At 37.2% G+C, this 20,853-nt stretch overlaps 1 protein-coding gene across 1 annotated transcript; it reads left to right on the forward strand.

The window, feature by feature from the left end:
* Positions 1–3,161: 3,161 nt before the first annotated feature.
* LOC127620153 (serine/threonine-protein phosphatase 1 regulatory subunit 10-like) lies at positions 3,162–16,489 on the forward strand. Its single transcript, XM_052093269.1, has 18 exons — positions 3,162–3,537; positions 7,926–8,041; positions 8,154–8,240; positions 8,333–8,468; positions 8,567–8,618; positions 8,709–8,795; positions 8,928–9,059; positions 10,299–10,404; positions 10,541–10,644; positions 10,807–10,910; positions 11,064–11,223; positions 12,532–12,675; positions 12,766–13,012; positions 13,385–13,460; positions 13,579–13,800; positions 13,903–14,038; positions 14,130–14,489; positions 14,920–16,489. The coding sequence occupies exons 2-18, from the start codon at positions 7,935–7,937 to the stop codon at positions 15,048–15,050; spliced, it is 2,391 nt and encodes a 796-aa protein (XP_051949229.1). The 5' UTR covers positions 3,162–3,537; positions 7,926–7,934; the 3' UTR covers positions 15,051–16,489.
* The last annotated feature ends 4,364 nt before the right edge of the window (positions 16,490–20,853 follow it).

Genomic DNA, 20,853 nt, shown 5'->3' on the forward strand with positions numbered 1-20,853 from the left:
CAATTATTTCCAAATAACATGACAAGATTCCCAGATAATGTATTATTTCTGGTAGGCTTTGTAGATACTATTCACTCTCACCAATTCTCACTCATCTGGTTTCATACTGAGTATTGAGTACTCCTTTTGAATAGTTAACATGAGGTAACAGGAAAGGAAGTAAACCTTAATAGAAAACAAAAGACAACAATGCCTCACATTACCACTTGTACATCAAATTAGTTGATCAGGTTCTCCTTTACAAAAGCATTTATTTGTCTGCACCTATAACAAATGGAAAGTCAATTTACCGATATCTATAGCAGTCTCGATGGCCTTGTTAAGCAGTTTCTGTTTCATGCACCCACCTGGAAAAGCAAATTGGAAGATTGAGAAAAATGTGTTTATTCAGGATCACATGATGGTAGAAATATTCCAGTGATGTAAAGAGGGGGGAAAAAATGAGGAACATCACCTGTTTGAGTGGGATCATACACAATTCCTGTATGAGGACTAATGAACTGCTGCAAAAGGTTCACATTCTGCAGAGGATTACACCTTATGCATCAAAAGTATAGTTCACACAAAAATATTTTTTTTTTCTCATTACTTATTCACCCTCATGCCATTCCAGATGTGTATGATGTACATCTGCTGAACAAAAAAAAATTATTTAAATAATATTTCTGCTATGTAGGTCCATAAAATGCAAGTGAATGGTGACTAGACCTTTGAAGCTTCAAAATGAAATGAAGTCAGCATAAAAATTATCCATACAACTCCAGTGGTTTAGTACATGTCTTCTGAAACAATCCAGCTGATTTGGGGAGAGAACAGACCAAAATATAACTCCTTTTTCACTGTACATCTTTTCATTGCAGTCTCTAGACACAATCATGATTTCAAGCTCGATTACACTTGATGCATGCACAGAGCGCTAAATGGCGCTAGGAAGTGTAATCAAGCTTGAAATCATGATCGTGTCTAGAGACTGATATCAAGAATTATGCTAGAGTGAACAATTTTATATTTTCGTCTGTTCTCACCCAAAACCAATACCATCTCTTCAGAAAACATAGATTAAAACACTGGAGTTTTATGGATTACATTTATGCTGCCTTTATGTGCAGAACTGAGATTTAAAAAAAATAATCTTTGTGTTCTGCAGAGGAAAGAAACTCATACACATCTGGGATGGCATGAAAGTTTGTAAACGATGAGATCAGTTGAATTTTTGGGTGACCTATCCCTTTAATATCTTAACTTTGAAAGTGTGGCATTAAGTTCAAACACCATCCTAATGTAGAGGGCTGAAAACAAACCTTGTAATGGATAATGACATTTGGATCACAGCACATGGGTTCCCACAGACTTGATTTCCTCTCTCTTTATAAATACAACATGAAGTTCAATGAATGCACTTGCACATTAGTAATATAGGTTTAACAAGTCAATGTAATACAATCAACCAAGGTTTATGGACTAAGGAATCTGAATATTTCAAAAGCACAAATATTCACATACAATGCAGGTCTTCCTTCTGTAGTCTGACTAAACAGACTTTGACCCATAGCACTCAACATATTCTATAGAAAGAGGTAGGGTTCAACTTATGACTGATTCAATCATGACAACCGCAGTAACTTTCTTTTAATCATCTGATCATGTTTACCTTCACTTTCTAAGTTTTCCCATCACCTGTCCATTCAACAGATGATGATGATGAGGCACGAACTTTAACCCACGGGACTGGAGCAATACTTGAGGTTATAATCCACTCACGAACTCTCTGAAATACAAAAACACGTATATCTAATGCTCAAAGCATTTCACTAAAATTTTTAGTTTGAGTTGCGTGCTCGCAATCAGTGAAATGTTATTAAGCTACAGTGTTGGCCTATCCTATTTAAACAACATTAGCACTTAGATGTAATGATTTTATTTGTATTCAACCGATCTGCGTTTGAAGATTCCTTTGTAAAACAAAAGGAAAAGCGCGACAGATAACAGTTCCGATGCGTTGTATGGGGGCTGCCATTTTGTCTTCTGTCAACTGATGAAGAGGCCGCTGAGAGGGTAAAGTTTACTCTGACGGAAGTGCACGAAGTGTGTTTGTTTGCGCAGCTTTACTCGTTTTAATTCACACGTTGGCAGAATATAATGAATTTATTTTATCCCCGCATTTAGCGGTTTCTGCTGGATCCACAATAGGGTTACAATTATTTAGAATGAGTATAATGCCACTCTCTATGTACATAAACGAATATGTTGAATATAATGTACCACAATGTAACTTCAATATGTGTAACTGCTAAATTTCGGAGCAAAATAATGGCTAAACCTCCACAGGAGGCATGTTTATGCCTATAAATTTAGCAACATAATCCATAACGCGGCGGTCCCATAGAGGCATTTTAATGGATGTCTATGGACGAGATGCTTCAGTGTGCTAAATAAACTGATTTTACGAGGAAACAGTTCGTCTCTTAATTAACTGAACACCTTTCCACTAAACTTCAACATGTTTTATTCTAAACAACCATTTTGGAATGAACTATGGTCGAGAGCGGAATGGCATACTACCCTAGTACTCTTACTAGTCCTGCCATATAGTGATGGCAGAAGTATGCAGGTAGTATGCCATTCCGCACTCAGCTTATGTGTGGAGTTTACTACGGTCGAGTTAACGACAGCTAGGCGTTAGTTTACGGCTCTCCCCATTCATTTGCATGGTATCCGCAAACGATGATTTACTGTCGTATCGCGCTTGTTGACCGTTAGTAGTGACAATGACAGCTCTCACTCTCCTAATGTTAAAAGTGCGGATGTGTTGATAAGAACAAAAAGATCTCTGGTGGGGGAGGGGTTTTGTCCTTGAAGGTCGTTTCGAGAGCGTGCGCGTGAGACGACCGCGTGCTCAAACTCCATTTTGTGTGGCAGGGAACGCCCGAAAGCGCGCTCACGACACGGGGTATGACGTAAAAACCGTCAGAACTATATAAAGCGAGTCACACTCTTCTAGAGCATTCCTGGATTTGTCTGAGGTAAGTGTTACGTCGGAGGACGACTCTCCATTTTTTGCGCATTATAACGTTTTACCGATTTTTATTTTTTGTCCCAACGTTCGATTACCACATCAGTTTTGTTAAAACAAACGACTTTTGATAACTTTCTGGATTTCTGCTCAGTTCCGCCTCCGAATATTCGACGTTTGGCTAATGTCTCTTTGTGCTGTTGTTTTGTTTCAGGTCGGATTCTCTTTCAATGAAGATCCGGCGTCAAGGATTTTTCAACTGTGTACGAAGATCAAACCCCAAATAACTCATTTTTTTTCTACTCGAGTAACGGACATTTGCTAACTACTTTTTGGCTCCAGATTGTTCAAGAAGGAAAAGCTCAATTGCAGCCACCACAATCCCGCCCATTATGCCATTTTTCAGCCAATAATGCTAAAGTCATGACAGTTTACGTTCTCTTAAACTGTTAAAAAGCTGAAAACTTTGCTGTTAAGCACAATATATTAATAGCAACCCGAGACGCAGAGGAGAGTTATTAATAGTAAGTGTTTACTTTCAAACCAATTTGAATCGAAAATTAACGTAACCAATTGTCTGTGTTGAACATGATAAATTCCTTGTAGTCGAAGGTGGCGACCTAAATGCGCCACAGCTGATAGTGAGGCAGACAGCATGCTGAGATAAAGCGAGACGGTATGAGCTCACACCGCAAAGTCCGAGCAGCGGCTCAACGCCCTGTTTCTCTTTGTGTGTGAGACGGAGTACTCATAATGATGGAAAATAACGATAAAGATAATCATAAGCAATCTGTACATAAAGATTGCCATAGGCAGTGCCAGGAAGTGACTGCATTTAATTTGGGGCTTTTTATAAACTGCTATCTTTTCAAAGGAGAGCTCACTGGAAAAATCAACGCAATCTGCACATAAAGATTGCCACGTGGCGACTGGATTTAGCCGAATGGAAAAAAACCCCGACTGAAATGCAACAATTTGTGTGTATAATGGGCATTATTTGGCGGAACTAGATGCCGTTAGTCTAGTTTGGTGAAATAAACCTCCCTTGGCAAACGTATATATAGCAGTCTGACTATAAAGATTGCATTTTTGTGTGTATTGTGTGCTTAACAATATTCTTATAACTGGTAGAAAAGCTATTTGTCTTGTCGCTGTTGCTTTAAAATGGCGGACGGGTTGTCGTTTGCTCGGATCACTCCCGCAATGGTAGCTTTGTTTTTCAGACTGGATGTACGGGAAATATTTTAGTTCAGAATGACTGTCTCGCGTCATCACCATAGACAGCTCGAGGTATCGTCTTAAGATCCGTGAGTCGCTAGAGGGGTAAATATAGTACTTTGTAATTTAGGCGGGGGAGAATAGCCGTTGTATTTTTACAAACTTGTTGGAATTCTAAGATGGCCACCGGGCAGCCGTTGCTAAAGAGATGTGCTTCAATCACCGAGTCCGCGAAGAGCAAGTGGTTAAAGATAAAAGGCGTGGCTTAGCTCAGTCGTCAGCGAATCAGAGGAGCCGCTCTCCTGTCAGTTCAGGGCAAGCTGTTAAACGAGAGAGACTTCGACAGATGGCAAATCCCCATGTGGCCTTCACTGACTAGATACAGGAGTTCATATAACTGCTCTTTAACAGCGTTTTATTGTCAGACAAACACTGGACGCTTTGTGTTGACAAAATATAACACAAAGGTTTTGGGCAATCTGCTTTATACGTAATTTTCTAATCGAACCTGAGGGTTTTATCAGTTTATTTATAAATGTTGTAGGCAATACGAGTATAGTGGATATATATATATATATATATATATATATATATATAATTACATATATATAATTACAGGTTTAGATTTATTTTAAAAGTAAACAACCATTGTTTTCCCCCTTAATTTGTCTTGTCCTTGGGCAATGTTTGTCCTCACATCTGCCTTTCATCCAAATCTTTTGACAGATACAATGTGAATATTTTGTCTACAGTAATTGTACAATCTTGTTTACTTTTGACATTCTTGTTTGTTATGACAACTGTGACGTTTCCAGGAGTTGTGTGTATTGTTCCGTGTTAAAGGAGTTCGAATTCTGAGACTTTAAAAAAAGTTCTTCAACAACAGTGTTACGGGTAAGACCAAACCTGATTTCTCACACGATATTTAGCCGATCGGAAGTTAGTTCTTCTACTTGCGATTCAGCCATTAGTGGACCTCTTCACTTGGTTGGAAAACGTGTAGAACACATACATTTAACGCTGGTAAATGTAATTTGCATGCTAAACATTCGTAATAATCATTAGGCTTTATATCCGGTGTTTCACGTGACGCGTTCTTCATTTAATCAAGTCCTGTAACTGGTTAGTCTGGTCGGGATGATTCGTGGATGTGTCCAGTCGAGCGTACTCTGAAGTGAGAGGAACCGTGGGGAGAAATACTTGTAGCTCCGCGTGGGCAGGGCGAATGACCTAATTGACTCTCTCTTTCTCTCTCTCTCTCTCACTCAAACAGAAGCACTCTGACCTCACCTTCACCCGTCTCTCTCTAATTTACTGAACTACAGTCATATATTATAAGTATTTTTTGTTTTATGTCAGTTTTACCAAAATGCTGTGCCATTATTATTACTTTATACGTATTATTTTACTGTTTCTAGTTTATACTTGACATTGCTTTATCTCATAATCTCGTAAATTGTGACAAATTACCTTTAGCTATATTTGTTTAGGTTTAGAAATAACCACATGATGGCAACATACAATGGTATTGCTTAATTTTATGTCGTTTATTCCAAAAACCTGCAGTATACTTTTAGGAAAGTATTTCCCAAAAAATGTTGTGTTCAACTAGTATGCATATTTTATGTCTCTCGATCACATAGAAAATATAATGTAGCTAATATATATATTTAAAAAAACTAAGAAAATATATGTATGTGCTTATTAGTAATTTATAAAAAATATAAATATTTTATAGTATATGATAAATTACACATATGTGTGTGTGTATATATATGTATATATATATATATATATATATATATATATATATATATATATATGTGTATATATGTATGTATATATGTGTGTGTATATGTGTATGTATGTATGTATATATATATATATATATATATATATATATATATATATATATATATATATATACACACACACATATATATGCATAATTTATAATATACTATAAAATGTTTATTTATTTTTATAAATTACTAATAAGCATGTACATATATTTTCTTGTTTGTGTATATATATATGTGTGTGTGTATATATATATTTATATATTATTAGTAGTAGTAGTTTAAATATAATATGTGTATATTTAAGGAACATTTATTAATATTGTCTTGGTTTATCTGTTGAACAATTTCAATTGGTATGAGGTTAGAATAATAAATGGATCCCAGCAGTGTCAAACAAGGAAGGAAGGAAGTATTTTAATGCCAGAGACCCTGTGTGGTTCACAGCTGTCAGTGTGACAGTGCCTTTCTGTTACCAAAACAGCTGACCAAGTGTTTGTATGAGCTTACTGTTACACACGAATGAAGAGTATATATTGAAGTACAGTATAGTGTTCAAGTGTGTAAACCTCTCTTTCTCATTTTCACACTTTTACTGTGTGTCTCCTAGTCTGTAAATAAATTATTGTCAAATTGTAAATAGTATTAGAATTACTCTTCCATAATTTAGATCTTCAATCATTGTGGATCACAGGGGTTATCCTTGTATAACAAATACTTGAATAAAAGAAGTTGTAAACCCTATGTTCAGCTGTAAGTGCATTCCCCTCAAGTATTTTTTCTCTTATTTTTCCCCATACCTCTTTTTTACATGATGTTATTTCAATGATATGAGTTGAATGCACAATACTGATCACAACCAACATATTATTTTCATAACTTTTATGAAATACTTTTGTTCCCATGTACCTTATCTTTGGGTTATGTATACTGCTTTTCAAATATACAGGTGGGTTGTACAATTATAACAGTGACAACACACACATATACTGGTACTTTTGTTTGTCATTATAAACCCCAAGAAGAACATTTTAATTTTATAGAAAAAAAGTAGTAGTGGATTTGCACAATGTTCATGTAGCCATGTTCCAAGATATTTTATAGTTACCAAAATCTTTTCAACTATAAACATTATACGTGTTGCCCCTTTCTATTTGTTGAAAGCCCATACATGTTGACAGCTATGAATAAGTATACATTAAAGCATGTTAGTAAGTGATCTTTGTAGTCAATTGCAAAATATAATTTTATTTGGCATCCAAGTCCAGTCTTTTTATGCAATTACATATTTTCTCACATTTTCATTATGAAATATGAAATTATATGTCATATAATGCTATTTAATGAAGTACATGTAGTAACTTGATAATGAATGCTGTTGTAAAAAACATGAATATGTACCTAATGTCAAATGGGTAATGAAGGACTCTGCATGCTCTGTGGTTCTGTGTGAGTGGTAATGGGTGCATGTGTGATTGCGATGTGATATATAAAAGTTGAATCACAGCCTTTGCATAACAGAAAGCAGACAATAAGATGCACATATCCAATTTCCAAAAAACTATGAAAAAAGCACCTGAATCCATGCACTGTTGACTGTAGCTATGTGTTTGATCATTGAGCTGATGATACTGTATGTCCTTGCCGTCTTAATTATCGTCTTGTGAGTTTGCCACGTTGCCTCAGTTTTGTGGTCACCTGGGTTAAATTTACAATGCTGGAAATAACTTAAGAAAGATTTGAAGTTCTCTTTGTGATGTTCCAGTGGGCGCTCCTTTAGTGCTATAATTTCAGAGTCTTAAGTATCGAATGGTGCAGTTTGATGCAATATCCTAGTTTCTCTCCAGTGGCACAAGCACATGAATAACCCTCATTCTCTCTCCCCTTCATGGCAGTAAGCAGTTATGGCCGTGGGCCCAGTGGACCCAAGAGAGGTGCTAAAAGGAGTTGAAACTCTTTTGGGGAAGGATGGAGAGCTACGGAGCCTTGAGGGAGTCGCTAAAGTCTTCAGGTGAGATGATATCAAAGTTCACACAAACCTTACTGGACATATTTATAAAAACATTCATTCCATAAATTGATATTATTCCTGACATATTCTGTTTCCACCCTTTTATACACAGTCTTATGAAGGCTTCTCATAAAATGGTTAGCAGATGTATGTATCTAAACATCCTACTGCAGACAAAATCTCATGATATACTAAATCGGTGAGTATAGTACCCATAAAAACAGTTTGTTAATTCCTTTCCTTTTTTATGGTCATGGTTAACCCCAAAACCTGGGTTTTTCATCCATCCAGATTTATCAGAGTTGGGGGCTACAAGTTGTTGAACTCTTGGCTCACCTACTCAAAGACCACCACCAACACCCCTCTACTGCAGCTCATTCTGCTCACCCTCCAGAAACTTCCCCTGACTGTGGACCATCTCAAGCAGGTACTTAACCAGACCCATGGCCCATACAACCAACATTGAAGAAATAAAATTAGCCACAGACCTCTAAAATATTTCTATGTTTCTTTCTTCCCTGTTAGAATAACACAGCCAAGCTGGTGAAACAACTGAGCAAGAGTGGTGAGACAGATGGTAAGAGCACGTGTCTCATGAATCAATGTCACTCAGTCTGCTTGTAAAACAAATCCTAAGTTTAGTTTTGAACTCATGTCTTTCTATCAGAGTTGAGGAAGCTTGCGTTAGTGCTGGTGGAAGGATGGATGGCCATTATCCGCTCTCAGAGCATCTCCAGTGGAGCCTCTCCCAATGGTATGTCTTCTCACTTGCGCTGTCTTTAATGTCACTCTGTTTTGTGTTAAAGTAAATTTACTGCCATTTTAAAGTGCATTTGCCAGTGCCAGCATTCTTGTTATTTGTGAATAACCAAACCCTGTTCATCAGACAAGAAACGGAAAAAGGAGGAGGGAAAAGTGCGTCCAGATGTGAAGCTACGAGAAAAGGCAGCCGATGAGGAGAAGAAGAAAGAAAAACCAAAAGCTTATGCTCCAAGTCATGCGAAGATCCGCTCCACAGGTCAGTCTTTTACAAATTTCACACGTTCAACTTCTATTCCTCTTAGATTTCTAGATATAATGCTGTGTTGTCATCTCATTGTTAAGGTATATGTCATCTCAAGATGTTTTCGGCATCTAATTAAAAGACATATCTCGAGTGGAGAGTATGATTTGACGACATAAATATGTCAGTGTGTTACTGCACGATAATAAACCGTGAAAAAAAACAGAAAAGACAAAGAAAGCGCAAACAAAACAGGTGCTGTTTCTTGATGCAGCATCATTTCAAGCAAAATTCTAAATGTTTTAGTGGACTGCCTGTATTTGCTGAGGGTGCTGCTCAACTGTGTCTCTGCATGTTGATCTCAGACACACTGAAGAAAATCTGTGAAGTTCTTTTGCTTGTGTATGTATCTGCTTTTTCAAATTTTCCAATCTGAAGCGTATTTCCTTTTAAAAGTGCTTGTAACAGGCAAAGTTTAAAGAGCCCATATTATGCTAATTTATATGTTCATACATTTTATTTTGGGAGTCTACTAAAATAGGTTTACATGCTTTAATATAAAAAAAAAAAATACATTATTTTTCTCATACTATACGTTTCTGAAACACCTTTTCACCCTCTGTCTAAAACGTTTATGTTAGCTCCTGTTTCTTTAAAGCCCCCTTTTCAAAAAGCCCAGTCTGCTCTGATTGGTCAATCGCTTGGAGCATTTGTCGGAAATGTAATGCTCCTTTCCTGAGCAGCGCATTCCTAAGGCGGGCATTGTGCAAATGTGTTACATAGTGACATAGCTATGTCATGGAAGTAATGGCCGGACTGCAAACCAGGCGTTTCAGGAGCAGTGTTTTCTGTGGGAGAGAGTAACTCCCTTTGGCATGGACTTTGTGCTTTGTAAATTTACAGACCTTTTACATGCACAAACAGCTATATTACACACTAAAGGAAAAGTCAAATCTCAAACAAGGCCTCTTTAAACTCTTGTTTTAGTGCAGTGGTTGATTGACCTGAGAAGGGTGGCGCTTCACTGCTGTTCAGGATGGATTGCCGTTTACACCTCACATGTGATGTTGTCACATGCGTTTTTAACCTCTATGTGTTTTCTTTAATGATCCAATTACAAAAAATTCTGCAGCCCGTTTGCACCTGTATTTAGCACTGACCCCTTGTGATCGGCTCACCTGAAACACATCTTAATACCAGGGGTCTATGATGGCAACATTAGTTTGAAAAGTTCTTGGTTTATATTGTCAACAGGTTTGGAGGTAGAGAGCCCAGCTCCAGTTCCTGTAAAAAAGAATCCTATTGCACCCCAACTCGGAGAAAAATACAACATCAGACCAGCTATGCTTAAGAGGCCAAGGTAAATGGACACTCAGTTTCTTTTCTTTCTTTCTTTCCTTCCTTTAATAAGCAGTCTTGTGTCCTTCCATATCTGGCGAATCAAATTTGAATGCAGTTTTACTTTAAACTCTGCCTTTCTGTCCATTCATCCATAGCACCACACCATCTGACACACCTCCAGTGGAGAAGAAGTACAAGCCCCTTAACACCACTCCCAACTCTACCAAAGAGATCAAAGTCAAAATTATACCCGCACAGCGTGAGTATGCCTGTTCAGTTTCTTAACTCGAGGAATATGGTTATGTTAATTTACAAAAAAAGCTTTGCTTTTCCTTAGGAAGGAGTTTTGGGTCAATTTAATCTTCATAAAGAAAGTTCCTCCTTAGATTTGTGCTGAATATCATGTCTCTCTTTCTTTTAGCTATGGAGGCAACTGGATTTTTGGATGCCCTCAATTCCGCCCCAGTGCCTGGCATCAAGATCAAGAAAAAAAAGTCTAAAGCTGTTTCTCCCACCTCTAATAAGGTTTGCCAATTCAGATATCCCTTATTTATTTTGTTTAACTTTCATGAGATACTTTGTGGAAATGTATTTCTCCAGGAGCACACACAAATTAACTAACCATGTTTTTTTCATTTTGCTTTCTTCCCTCCCTTTTCCCTTGTGCTTCCTACACAGGCCTGTCCGTTTGACAGTAAGCCACAGGTGTATTCTGGCTCACAGGCCAAACCATCTTCCCCTGAGACTCCTTCATCACAGACCCCTCCTCATGAGAACCAAGAGTTGGAGCAGCCCGGCACACCTGTGCCCACTGAGGAACCTGAAGCCATGGACACCGGTGAGTCACATGACTTTCTGTTGTACTGTATAATCTACAGTGCATTTTCAGTTGTTTAAATACAGTAACAGTCAAATGTTTTTACATACTCATTCTTTATTAGTGTTATTTTCCACATTTAATGGCTAGTTCACCCAAAAATGAAAATTCTCTCATCATTTACTCACCCTCATGCCATCCTAGGTGTGGATGACTTACTTTCTTCTGCAGAACGCAAACAAAGATTTTTTGTAGAATATGTCAGCTCTGTTGGTCCTTAAAATGCAAGTGAATGGTGACCAGAAATTTGAAGCTCCAAAAAGAACAAAGGCAGCATAAAAGTAATCCTTAAGGCTCCAGTGGTTAAATTCATGTCTTCAGAAGTGATATAGTAGGTGTGGGTGAGAAACAGATCAGTATTAATTTTTTCTTTTTATATATATATATATATATATATATATATATATATATATATATATATATTATAAATCTCCACTTTCACATTCTTTAACTTTTGTTTTTGGTGATTCACATTATTTGTGCCTATCGCCACCTAATGGGCAGGGAGGAGAATATATAGTAAAAAAAGTACTTAAAAATGTATCTGTTTCTCACCCACGCCAATCCATATCGCTTCAGGATTCAAGGATTTAACCACTGGAGTCTTATGGATTACATTAATGCTGTCTTTATGTTCTATTTGGAGCTTCAAAGTTCAGGTCACCATTCATTTGCATTGAATGAACCTACAGAGCTAAAATATTCTTCAAAAAAATCTTCATTTTTGTTCAGCAGAATAAAGAAAGTCATGTACACATCTGGGATGGCATGAAGGTGAGTAAATTATAACAATTTTAATTTTTTGGTGAACTATTTCATTTTAGAAAACTAGTAAACTATCTATATTAGTGCTTCTTCAAAAAAAAAACCTTTGTCTAGATTACAGCTCTGCACACTCTGAGCATAATCTCAACCAATTTGGTGAGGTGCAATTTACGATGCTTATTAAACTTTATTGAAGGAGTTCCCATGTGCACTTGTTGGTTGATTTTCATTCACTATATTTTCCAACTTGTCCATTTAAATACACTGTTTTCCCATGTGAAGTTATGTAAAGAAAGCAATACAAAGGTTTATATTTTTCTACAAAATATATATATATATATATAATTTTTAGCATTTAAGCTTAAGCCTTTAGATCAAAAAGTATTTAAGATCATAAAAACCATCAATCAAGTCTGCCCAAGCTTTTGACTGGTACTGGGATGTGATCTCTACCATAGCAATTGAATGAATGTGAATCTGAAACACTTTCTTGCATGTTTTCAGGCGATAAGCCCAATTCTCTGTCCGAACCACGCGCCGAGGAGGAGAGTCTGACTAAGAAAGGAAAGAAAAAGAAAAGTGTTCGCTGGGCAGAAGAAGATGATCTCAAAGAATACTTCTACTTTGACCTGGATGAGACTGAAAGGGGTAAGACAAACTTTCCTTCACTCACTGGTTTATACGCACAAATAAATACTTGTGGGACTTGTTTGGTAATCAACACTCCCTTTCCCTTAGTGAACGTCAATAAAATTAAGGACTTTGGTGAAGCGGCCAAACGGGAGCTGATGATGGACAGGCAGACGTTTGAGATGGCCCGTCGTCATACTCATGACACGATGGAGGAAAGGGTACCCTGGACTCCACCAAGACCTCTGACACTTTTAGGTAGCCTGGTCATTCCAGGAGCAACCAGCCAAGAGAAGATGATCCAGAGAGACAGAGAGATGGGCATTCTGCAGGAGATCTTCCTTAGCAAGGAGAGGTAACCCAAGATCTGCCAATATTTCTATTTCCATTGTGGGCAGTGTGTCACATTTAGTGATTGTTCACTACAAGACAACATGAAACTGTCCATTCAATGACAAATAGTGCAGGATGGGACTTGATTTTATGCATCTAGATTTGATTGTATCATGAAACGTGATACCATTGGTTCATTTTTGTATTTTAAATGAGTAGTTTCAGGGGCAACGAAAGTTATTACATTTTTAATCTTTAGAATAATGTGCACCCATGAACCCTGGACATTTATTAATGTAAATTGTAAATTGGGTACATTTTTATATCCTGTTGTCTTTAAAAACATAACAGTTTCAACTAAGTTAACATATAGAGTTTGTGTCTCTCTCTGCAGTGTTCCAGATAGCCCTCAAGAGCCTGAGCCTGAGCCATATGAGCCCATGCCTCCCCGTCTCATCCCATTGGACGAGGTAAGGCAGACCTTTTTACTTGGATTCAAACGTACATTCCTTTCCATTTCTTTTTATTGTAGAATTTCCCTCATGGTATGTTGTTTTGACCTCTCTTTCTCATTATGTGGTGTTGTAGGACTCTGCTATGATGGAAGAGAATTACGTGGAGCCTGATGACAACGATCCCACTGCTGGGCCCTCTTCTGCCGTTAATGAAGGCTCTAAGCTCCCTCCTGTTCTGGCCAACCTTATGGGAAGCCTGGGCAACAGCGGCCGCAGCCCTCAGGCGCAAGGCAACACCCCACCTGCCAGTAATAACCCAGCTGTTAACGTGCAGGAACTGCTTTCATCTATTATGGTAAGAAAACGTGTAGATCACATCAACATTGCCCCTTTTTAGCTATGTCCCACTTACAATGTACGAAGACTCTGTTTTCTAAGTCTTGCTATGTGTTTTCAGGGTGCTCAGGGAACTAACCAGTCTCCAGAGGACCTGATCAAACAGCCTGATTTCTCTGATAAGATCAAGCAGCTTTTGGGCTCTCTGCAACAGAATCAGAGCCAAAATCAGAACCCGCCTGTCAATGCTCCACCAAGTAAGTATTTGCTTACTTTCGACTCTGTTGAGGAAAAACTGTATGGTGGTCAAACAGTGTATTTCATTGTCTGTTTTTTCTGAATTTGTAGTGAACACCGGTTTGCTTGGTCATGGCCCTGGCATGAACATGAACAACATGAACATGCAGATGCCCATGAACGGCGGTTTTCCCCCAAACAAGCCACCTGGTGGGCCACATTTCAATCACCCCCCTCCTCCCCATGGCCACGGGCCACCCTTCAATGCCGGCGGTCCACGCATGATGGGTCCCCCGCCCGGTCTACAGGGCCGTGGGGTGGACAATGGCAACTACTGGGGCGACGACTCCATGAGAGGAGGCCCACACCGGGGTGGCCACTTCCACCGGGGGAGAGGGAGAGGGGGAGATCAGGGCTTCAGAGGACGAGGGGGTCGTGGAGGACCACGCGGGGGACATAACAACATGGGCGGTAAGTTTGATGGTTAAATACTCTCAATCATGACTGTCATAAGTATGAACACATACCTATTATTTATTTAATATTCTTAAAATATTTGATGCCCTTAAATAGAAATACTATTTATTGTTGAACATCTGTTAAGTCAACTAATTGAAATATGCAATTAGATCAAAAGTGCATTATAGTTTATCTTCTTTAAAGTAGCCAGCCTTTGCCTAGTTTACAGCTTTGAACATTTCGGTTATTCTCTCACCCAACTTCGAGGTGCCATCTGAGATGATTTTTCAGCATTATTGAAAGAGTCCCCATTCATTTAAAAAAATAAATAGCATAAAATTAATTAAATATCAGAAGTGCGTTCAAACTATTACTAGTAGTATAGAAATGTGTTTGATTATCTGAGCTTCTAAATCATGTTAACTTTTTTCTTTCATTTTAGATATGTCAAAGAGGCCTGTGTGTCGCCATTTCATGGTGAAGGGAAACTGCCGGTACGAAAACAACTGTGCATTTTACCATCCTGGTGTGAATGGACCACCACTTCCCCCTCAGCATGGACATTCACACTGAAAAACTGCCATTCTATGAACTTGCCACTAGTGGGCGACAGGACTCAAAATGAGCCATATATACAGTAATCTGACTCAAAGAAACAGGACGATGTGGACGTAGATGTTTGCGCCTGTGACTACACAATCCTGTCTGCTTCCTCCGCCTGTACAGGATCGGCTTCTTCTCCTTTTCCACACTACTATGCTTCCGCAAATGGAAAGCAGCAAGAAGAAATGAGATTCTCTTTGAAAATGGTGATGCATATGTATATTTTTATTGTGATTCTGTGTACCAGTCACTTGACTGCTTAAGATTGTACTCTGTTGCCCTATAACCACTAGGACAAAGTGTAAATAATTGTCTTGAACCAGTGGTTCACAATTACTCAATTTGGAATCTTCCTTGGTGCCCAAAACCCCTTAAGATCCTGGATGCACATATTTCCAAATTTGGGCACCTGTCAAGAGTGCAACTAGTATTTTCATCATGAAATGTAAAACTTTCCAAAGTTATTGGGCATATTAGAACTCAGTCTGGAGATTTTTAAGGTTCTATTGGTTTAATTTGGTCCCTCTTATTGTTGCCAAATGGGGGCGCACTCTTTGATGTTTTATTTTCAGGTTTCTAAAGAAGAGTGAAAAACCATCTAGTCTACCAAATTTGACTAAACATTTAGCACATAAAAAGTGCTTCAGGCCAACTTCACACATGGTCCTCCTATTTTCAATATTTTTCAAGTTTCAGTTTAAAAAAAACAAAATACAGTTGGGAAACACAGCTGACAGTTATTCAGCTAAGTCCTATAGCACTGAATTGTCCATTTATTGGTGTTATGTTCAGCTTGTGCCCAAATTGGAATTCTGTACATGTGAATCACAACTTGAAGGGTTAATACTACCTTTTGTGTGTGGGCACAATATACAACATTTTGAAGTCTCGTTGGGTACTTGAATGGAGTCCAATGATCTTACCTAACCTGCTAAAGAAATATCAACCATTGTTTGCTGTAGTATGACAATCAGGAGAATTGGTTGTGATAATTTCCTACTTGATGTTGATGCTATCATATGATTTGCTGTGTGCATTCACATATGTTCTCATGGTGTCAGACAGTCAGTCCAGCTCAGACTCACGTGGGTCATGCTGGAGTCACGTATGTCCTGCTCTATCAGTGTTCAGCTGAGCCTAACTACAAACCACTATCAAGGCCAAACTTATTCAGGTGTTTTCTGTGAAAACAGTGGCCATTGTGTCTCTTGTGGGACTTTCTTTTTTTTTTTGGTTGATTCACCGTTCTATTGTCATGGTTTTATTTTGATACAAGTCGGAAGATATTTTTTTTCTATCTAAATTAGGTTCATTATTGTTTTGAGATATGTATATTTGTCAGAGAGTACTGCTTAAACACAATAAAAAGCATATTCAGATATGTACATTTTTGTTTTTCTATGTGTAAATTAATAAACATTAAGAAATTATGAATGTGGTATGTCTGCAGTATTTACATTTTCAAAACTCCTTAAAGGGATAGTTAACACAAAAATAAAATTTCTCTCATCATTTACTCACCCTTATGCCATCTTAGATGTGTACGACTGACTTTCTTCTGATGAATACAAACGAAGATTTTTAGAAGAATATTTCAGCTCTGTAGGTCCTTACAATGCAAGTAAATGGTGGCCAAAACTTTGAAGCTCCAAAAGCACATAAAGGCAGCATAAGTGAAGTGTTCATGAACATGTCAAGGAGAGCTTGGGCTGATGTCAAGATTTTCAGTAAATAACAACTTGTATGTATGGCTTCAGAAGACTTGAATTACATTGTCATATAGAGTACTTTTATGATACTTTCATGGTGCTTTTATCCCCTTTTTAAAACTTGAAATCTCCAGTCCCCATTTATTATAACTGCATTATAAAGTGATCTATACAGTGAACTATCCCTTTAATGTTTTATCTTTTGATAGTAACCAACATTTCCTGACAGCCATGTCTTGGCCCACATTAGACTCATTTATGGACCGTATGATTATAATTTCCACTCTCTCTTAGTGCTTGTATGCTTTTCAACCTCCGAATGCCTCATTGTTTGAACACTTTATGCAGGGTTACGTTAGATTTCTGCTCCAGGCAGCTTCACTAGTACCAGAATTTCTTCTCCCTCAGTTGTCAATCCAGTCAAATCTCTTAACAGTTAATTCACAGTGCCTGTCAGATCCGTGTTCTCAGGGCGGAGTTGTGTGCAGATTGCCGCTGTACTGTGTGTGGCAAGGAGTGTCCTGTGCGCCCAACCCTGTAGAGCAAATATTGACATTGGGATCTTGGAGGTGATGGAAGAATAATTTAGTGTTAAGGACACCTCAGCAATTTGTACATCCAATATTTAATTTAATTTCAATAAATATATATATATATATATTTAAAGTAAAGTAGAAATAGCCATTAGTGCATCATCTCTTACTTTCAATTCAATAAAATAAAAAAGTAATTTTTAAATAAACATTTAAATAAATAGCAATTCAGGCATCCTATCTCATACTCATTCTAAATTAAATAAAAAGTAAAAAACAAAAAACATAGTGAAAATGTTACACCATGAAAAAAACAGAGTTAAGGACACCTCAGCAAATCATGCATCGTATTTCATATTCATTTCATATTGACAAGCATTCACACCTTTAGTGTACATTTAGTGAACTCTGTATGTTTGCATTTCGAAGGCATTGATAGTTTTCCTGCTCGTAAATAGTGTATAATCAATTGAGGAATTTTGGATCAGAATACTTTGATGTGTGTTATTGGAACTTTCCACAAATGGGTTACAAATCCGGGTCCTATTATGTCCAAATCCCATACACTCTTGTAAAAAATTGTAACACCCAGAAAGTAACATGATATGTCCCCTTTATACAAAATGGCAAGACAAATAGCTAAATACCCATTTTTTTCAATATTTGCACAAATGTTATTGTTGACTGCATTCATCAAACTCGACCATTCAACCCATGTAATAATCCAATAACACTGTAAGAAAAACAGCCTGATCTCATAAAATGTACGTGACAATGGCAACATTTTACACGTTTGGCTGGAGTTTCCTAGAGAAATGTCCAGTGGGGGGTGCCAAAAGCAAGTGAACTTGTGTTGTAATCAAACATGGTTTTAAAGGTAAATTTTGTTTTAATGAGTATAACGCACTTTCCTAACCTAAAACTTTAGCCTAAACCTAACAGATAGTGTACTAAAAGATAAATGAGAGGTAAACAAAACAGACATCCTTACCCTTAACCCTCAATCTATAGTGCTGTAACAGCAAATTCGACATGAAAAGCACATTTACTGAAGTCATTTCGTGTTGCAACTATGGCACTTTCACTTCACTTCCATTCCAAGCATCCTTGGCTGGGCTCAAAGCTCAGTTTCCAAATCCAAAGTTCAACATTTCATCAGATGAGCTGCCACAGAATCAAATCACATTTGAGTAAGTGTGTAAATGAAGGTTGGTCTATAATTCAAGTGTTAAAATTATTATTTGTTATTTTTTTTAAATGATGCATTACAGTAAAAGTGCTTCAATATAATAACATAGTAGGGTGTAAATATTAGTGCAAAAAATAAGTGTTTATAATGTCATAACCAGCTATAGTACATGTGATTTGTGTGAAAGAGAAAAAAAACGCACAGTTGTAGCGCCGCTAGTGTTCAGTTCACCAGGATACCGCAGCAAAACACAGAACATGGCACATAAAACTGTGTTTGCACAAATGTAGTTGAGACTAGGTTGCAGCCTGCAAAATAATCACACTTATTTGCATATTTTTAATTGTGTTAACCATTTCCTGTGGCGCTGTTCATGGTGCATCACAAGAGCAATTTCCAAGACACAGGTTCTGGTCCAGTGGAAACCAGAAAATGATTGTTTTCACATAAACAGTGGTGAGTGTGATTCGGGGGTTGCATATTTGTTCTTAAATTGCATTTTTACTTTAATAAAATACACATTCCTCTTGATTGTGTAACATATTTTATGATTAAAAACTACAACTCGCTAATGGCGCCACCTTGTAGACATTTCACTTAGAAACTGGTCAGCAACACTTCCAGCTTCAGCCACTGGGGGCAGTGGTTTGAATTTCAGTAAGCACAGACTGATTTCAGCAGCAGAACTTTCAACCTCCTGTTGCAGAATCACAGTGTGATCTGAACAGGCAATGGCTAAGGTTCTAAAGTTCATCAGAACTGTTTAATACATCCTATGTTGTACACTCTTTGAGTTTGAGTTCAGCTTGAACTCATACTGGTTCACAATGTCATTTTCAGAACAATGGCAGAAAATATAGGGACAGAGAAATGTCAATCTGAAGGACACGGTGAGTAAAGTCATAAAAAGACTTGATTCATTCAGTGTGAGTGGTTTTGGTTGTCGTGGAGGCCCCGACTTGATTGTGCTCTGCACAAAGACAGCATTGATCCTCCGGTGGTCACATGATCCCAGAGTTGCTGCTGGTGGAAAGCAGCTTGGTCAGTCCTGAATTACAACATTATTTTCAGAGAGACTGTAGCACAAGTTTTCAGAGAAGCTGAATTTGACTATAAGCATACACCTCTATAACTTACAAGCACTGATGCCATGACTTGGTCCGGAAATTTTGACATTCTCTACATGATTGAGAAACTTGACAGAGGATGTTACACAATATCATCTTCAACTGTCAGATGTAATGCAGTTACCAGTATAAGTTCCAAATGATAAGACACATTTTTGTGTCTGTTTTTGTTGTTTTATATCATATTTCTGTAATTTAGTTTCTGTAGATATCACACATTCTGTATGAAAAGTCGGCTAAATGTATGTAAACTTTGCTCAGCACAAATGTACGTTAAATGTCTGCTCTATAATTCCCTAAAAAGAATCTTGTTAAGTTTGACTTTGACTAAACGATGATGCTTTTCCTGTAAAAGTAGAAATAAAATAAAATAAATCATGCATTTTCAATTAAATGAAATAAAATATTAATAAATTAAAGAATTTGCAGTAAAATAAACAGCAATTCATGAATCATATTTAATATTCATTGTGTTTAAATTAAATTAACCATGCATTCTATTTTTTATTCATTTTTAATTAAATAAAACATTAATAACTTAAAATTAGTGAAATAAATAGTAATTCAGGAATCATTTTTAATATTTAATTGTGTTTCAATTAAATTCAATTAAAATTTTTTTTTAAATAATGTAAAATAAAAAGCACAATAAAAATAAAGGTTACACTAAAAATCTTTGTCATATAGATTGAACAGTCTTAAGGACACGTCAGTCCTTTAAAGGGACTGCATTCAGGAAACTTCCTTTTGAGTGCCCTATTAAGCAAATGTTTGATGTTCGGGTTTTCACCAACAAACTCTACACTTCTTCTTAGAATCCTGTGCAATAAACCTCCTATCATTTTACAGAGATCAGATTAATTATAATGCACCATATTCCACATGAATGGATTGTGTCTATGTTCTCACAATCCTTTTCCTTCCAATTTCTGTTAAATGATATAGACTGAGCAATAATGTAGAACATCACTAAAATCTGCAAAAGTCCCTTTTTTGCATGTTATTGTGAGATTCATCCTTTCTTTCCAAAAATGGCCTGCTGAACACAGTATTTCACAGTAAAAAAAAAAAACATGAATAAATATGCATCACACTCATAATGGGATATACTGTTGTAGTAATTTGGTTTCTGCTTCTAATACCACGTCATGCCTAAAATTATGAAATCCCATTGATGTACCCTCTGACATCACAGATCAGAGGTTAGCCAATCAT

The sequence above is a fragment of the Xyrauchen texanus genome, chromosome 26, assembly GCF_025860055.1.
Source record: "Xyrauchen texanus isolate HMW12.3.18 chromosome 26, RBS_HiC_50CHRs, whole genome shotgun sequence".
NCBI classification, from domain to species: domain Eukaryota; kingdom Metazoa; phylum Chordata; class Actinopteri; order Cypriniformes; family Catostomidae; genus Xyrauchen; species Xyrauchen texanus.

Bases quoted from the DNA above. Each gene is read 5' to 3' on its own strand.
- LOC127620153 (XM_052093269.1), top strand. From the start codon at position 7,935: ATGGCCGTGGGCCCAGTGGACCCAAGAGAGGTGCTAAAAGGAGTTGAA. The intron at 8,619-8,708 runs GTAAGAGCACGT...TCTTTCTATCAG, and splicing joins CAAGAGTGGTGAGACAGATG to AGTTGAGGAAGCTTGCGTTA. The intron at 9,060-10,298 runs GTCAGTCTTTTA...TATTGTCAACAG, and splicing joins TGCGAAGATCCGCTCCACAG to GTTTGGAGGTAGAGAGCCCA.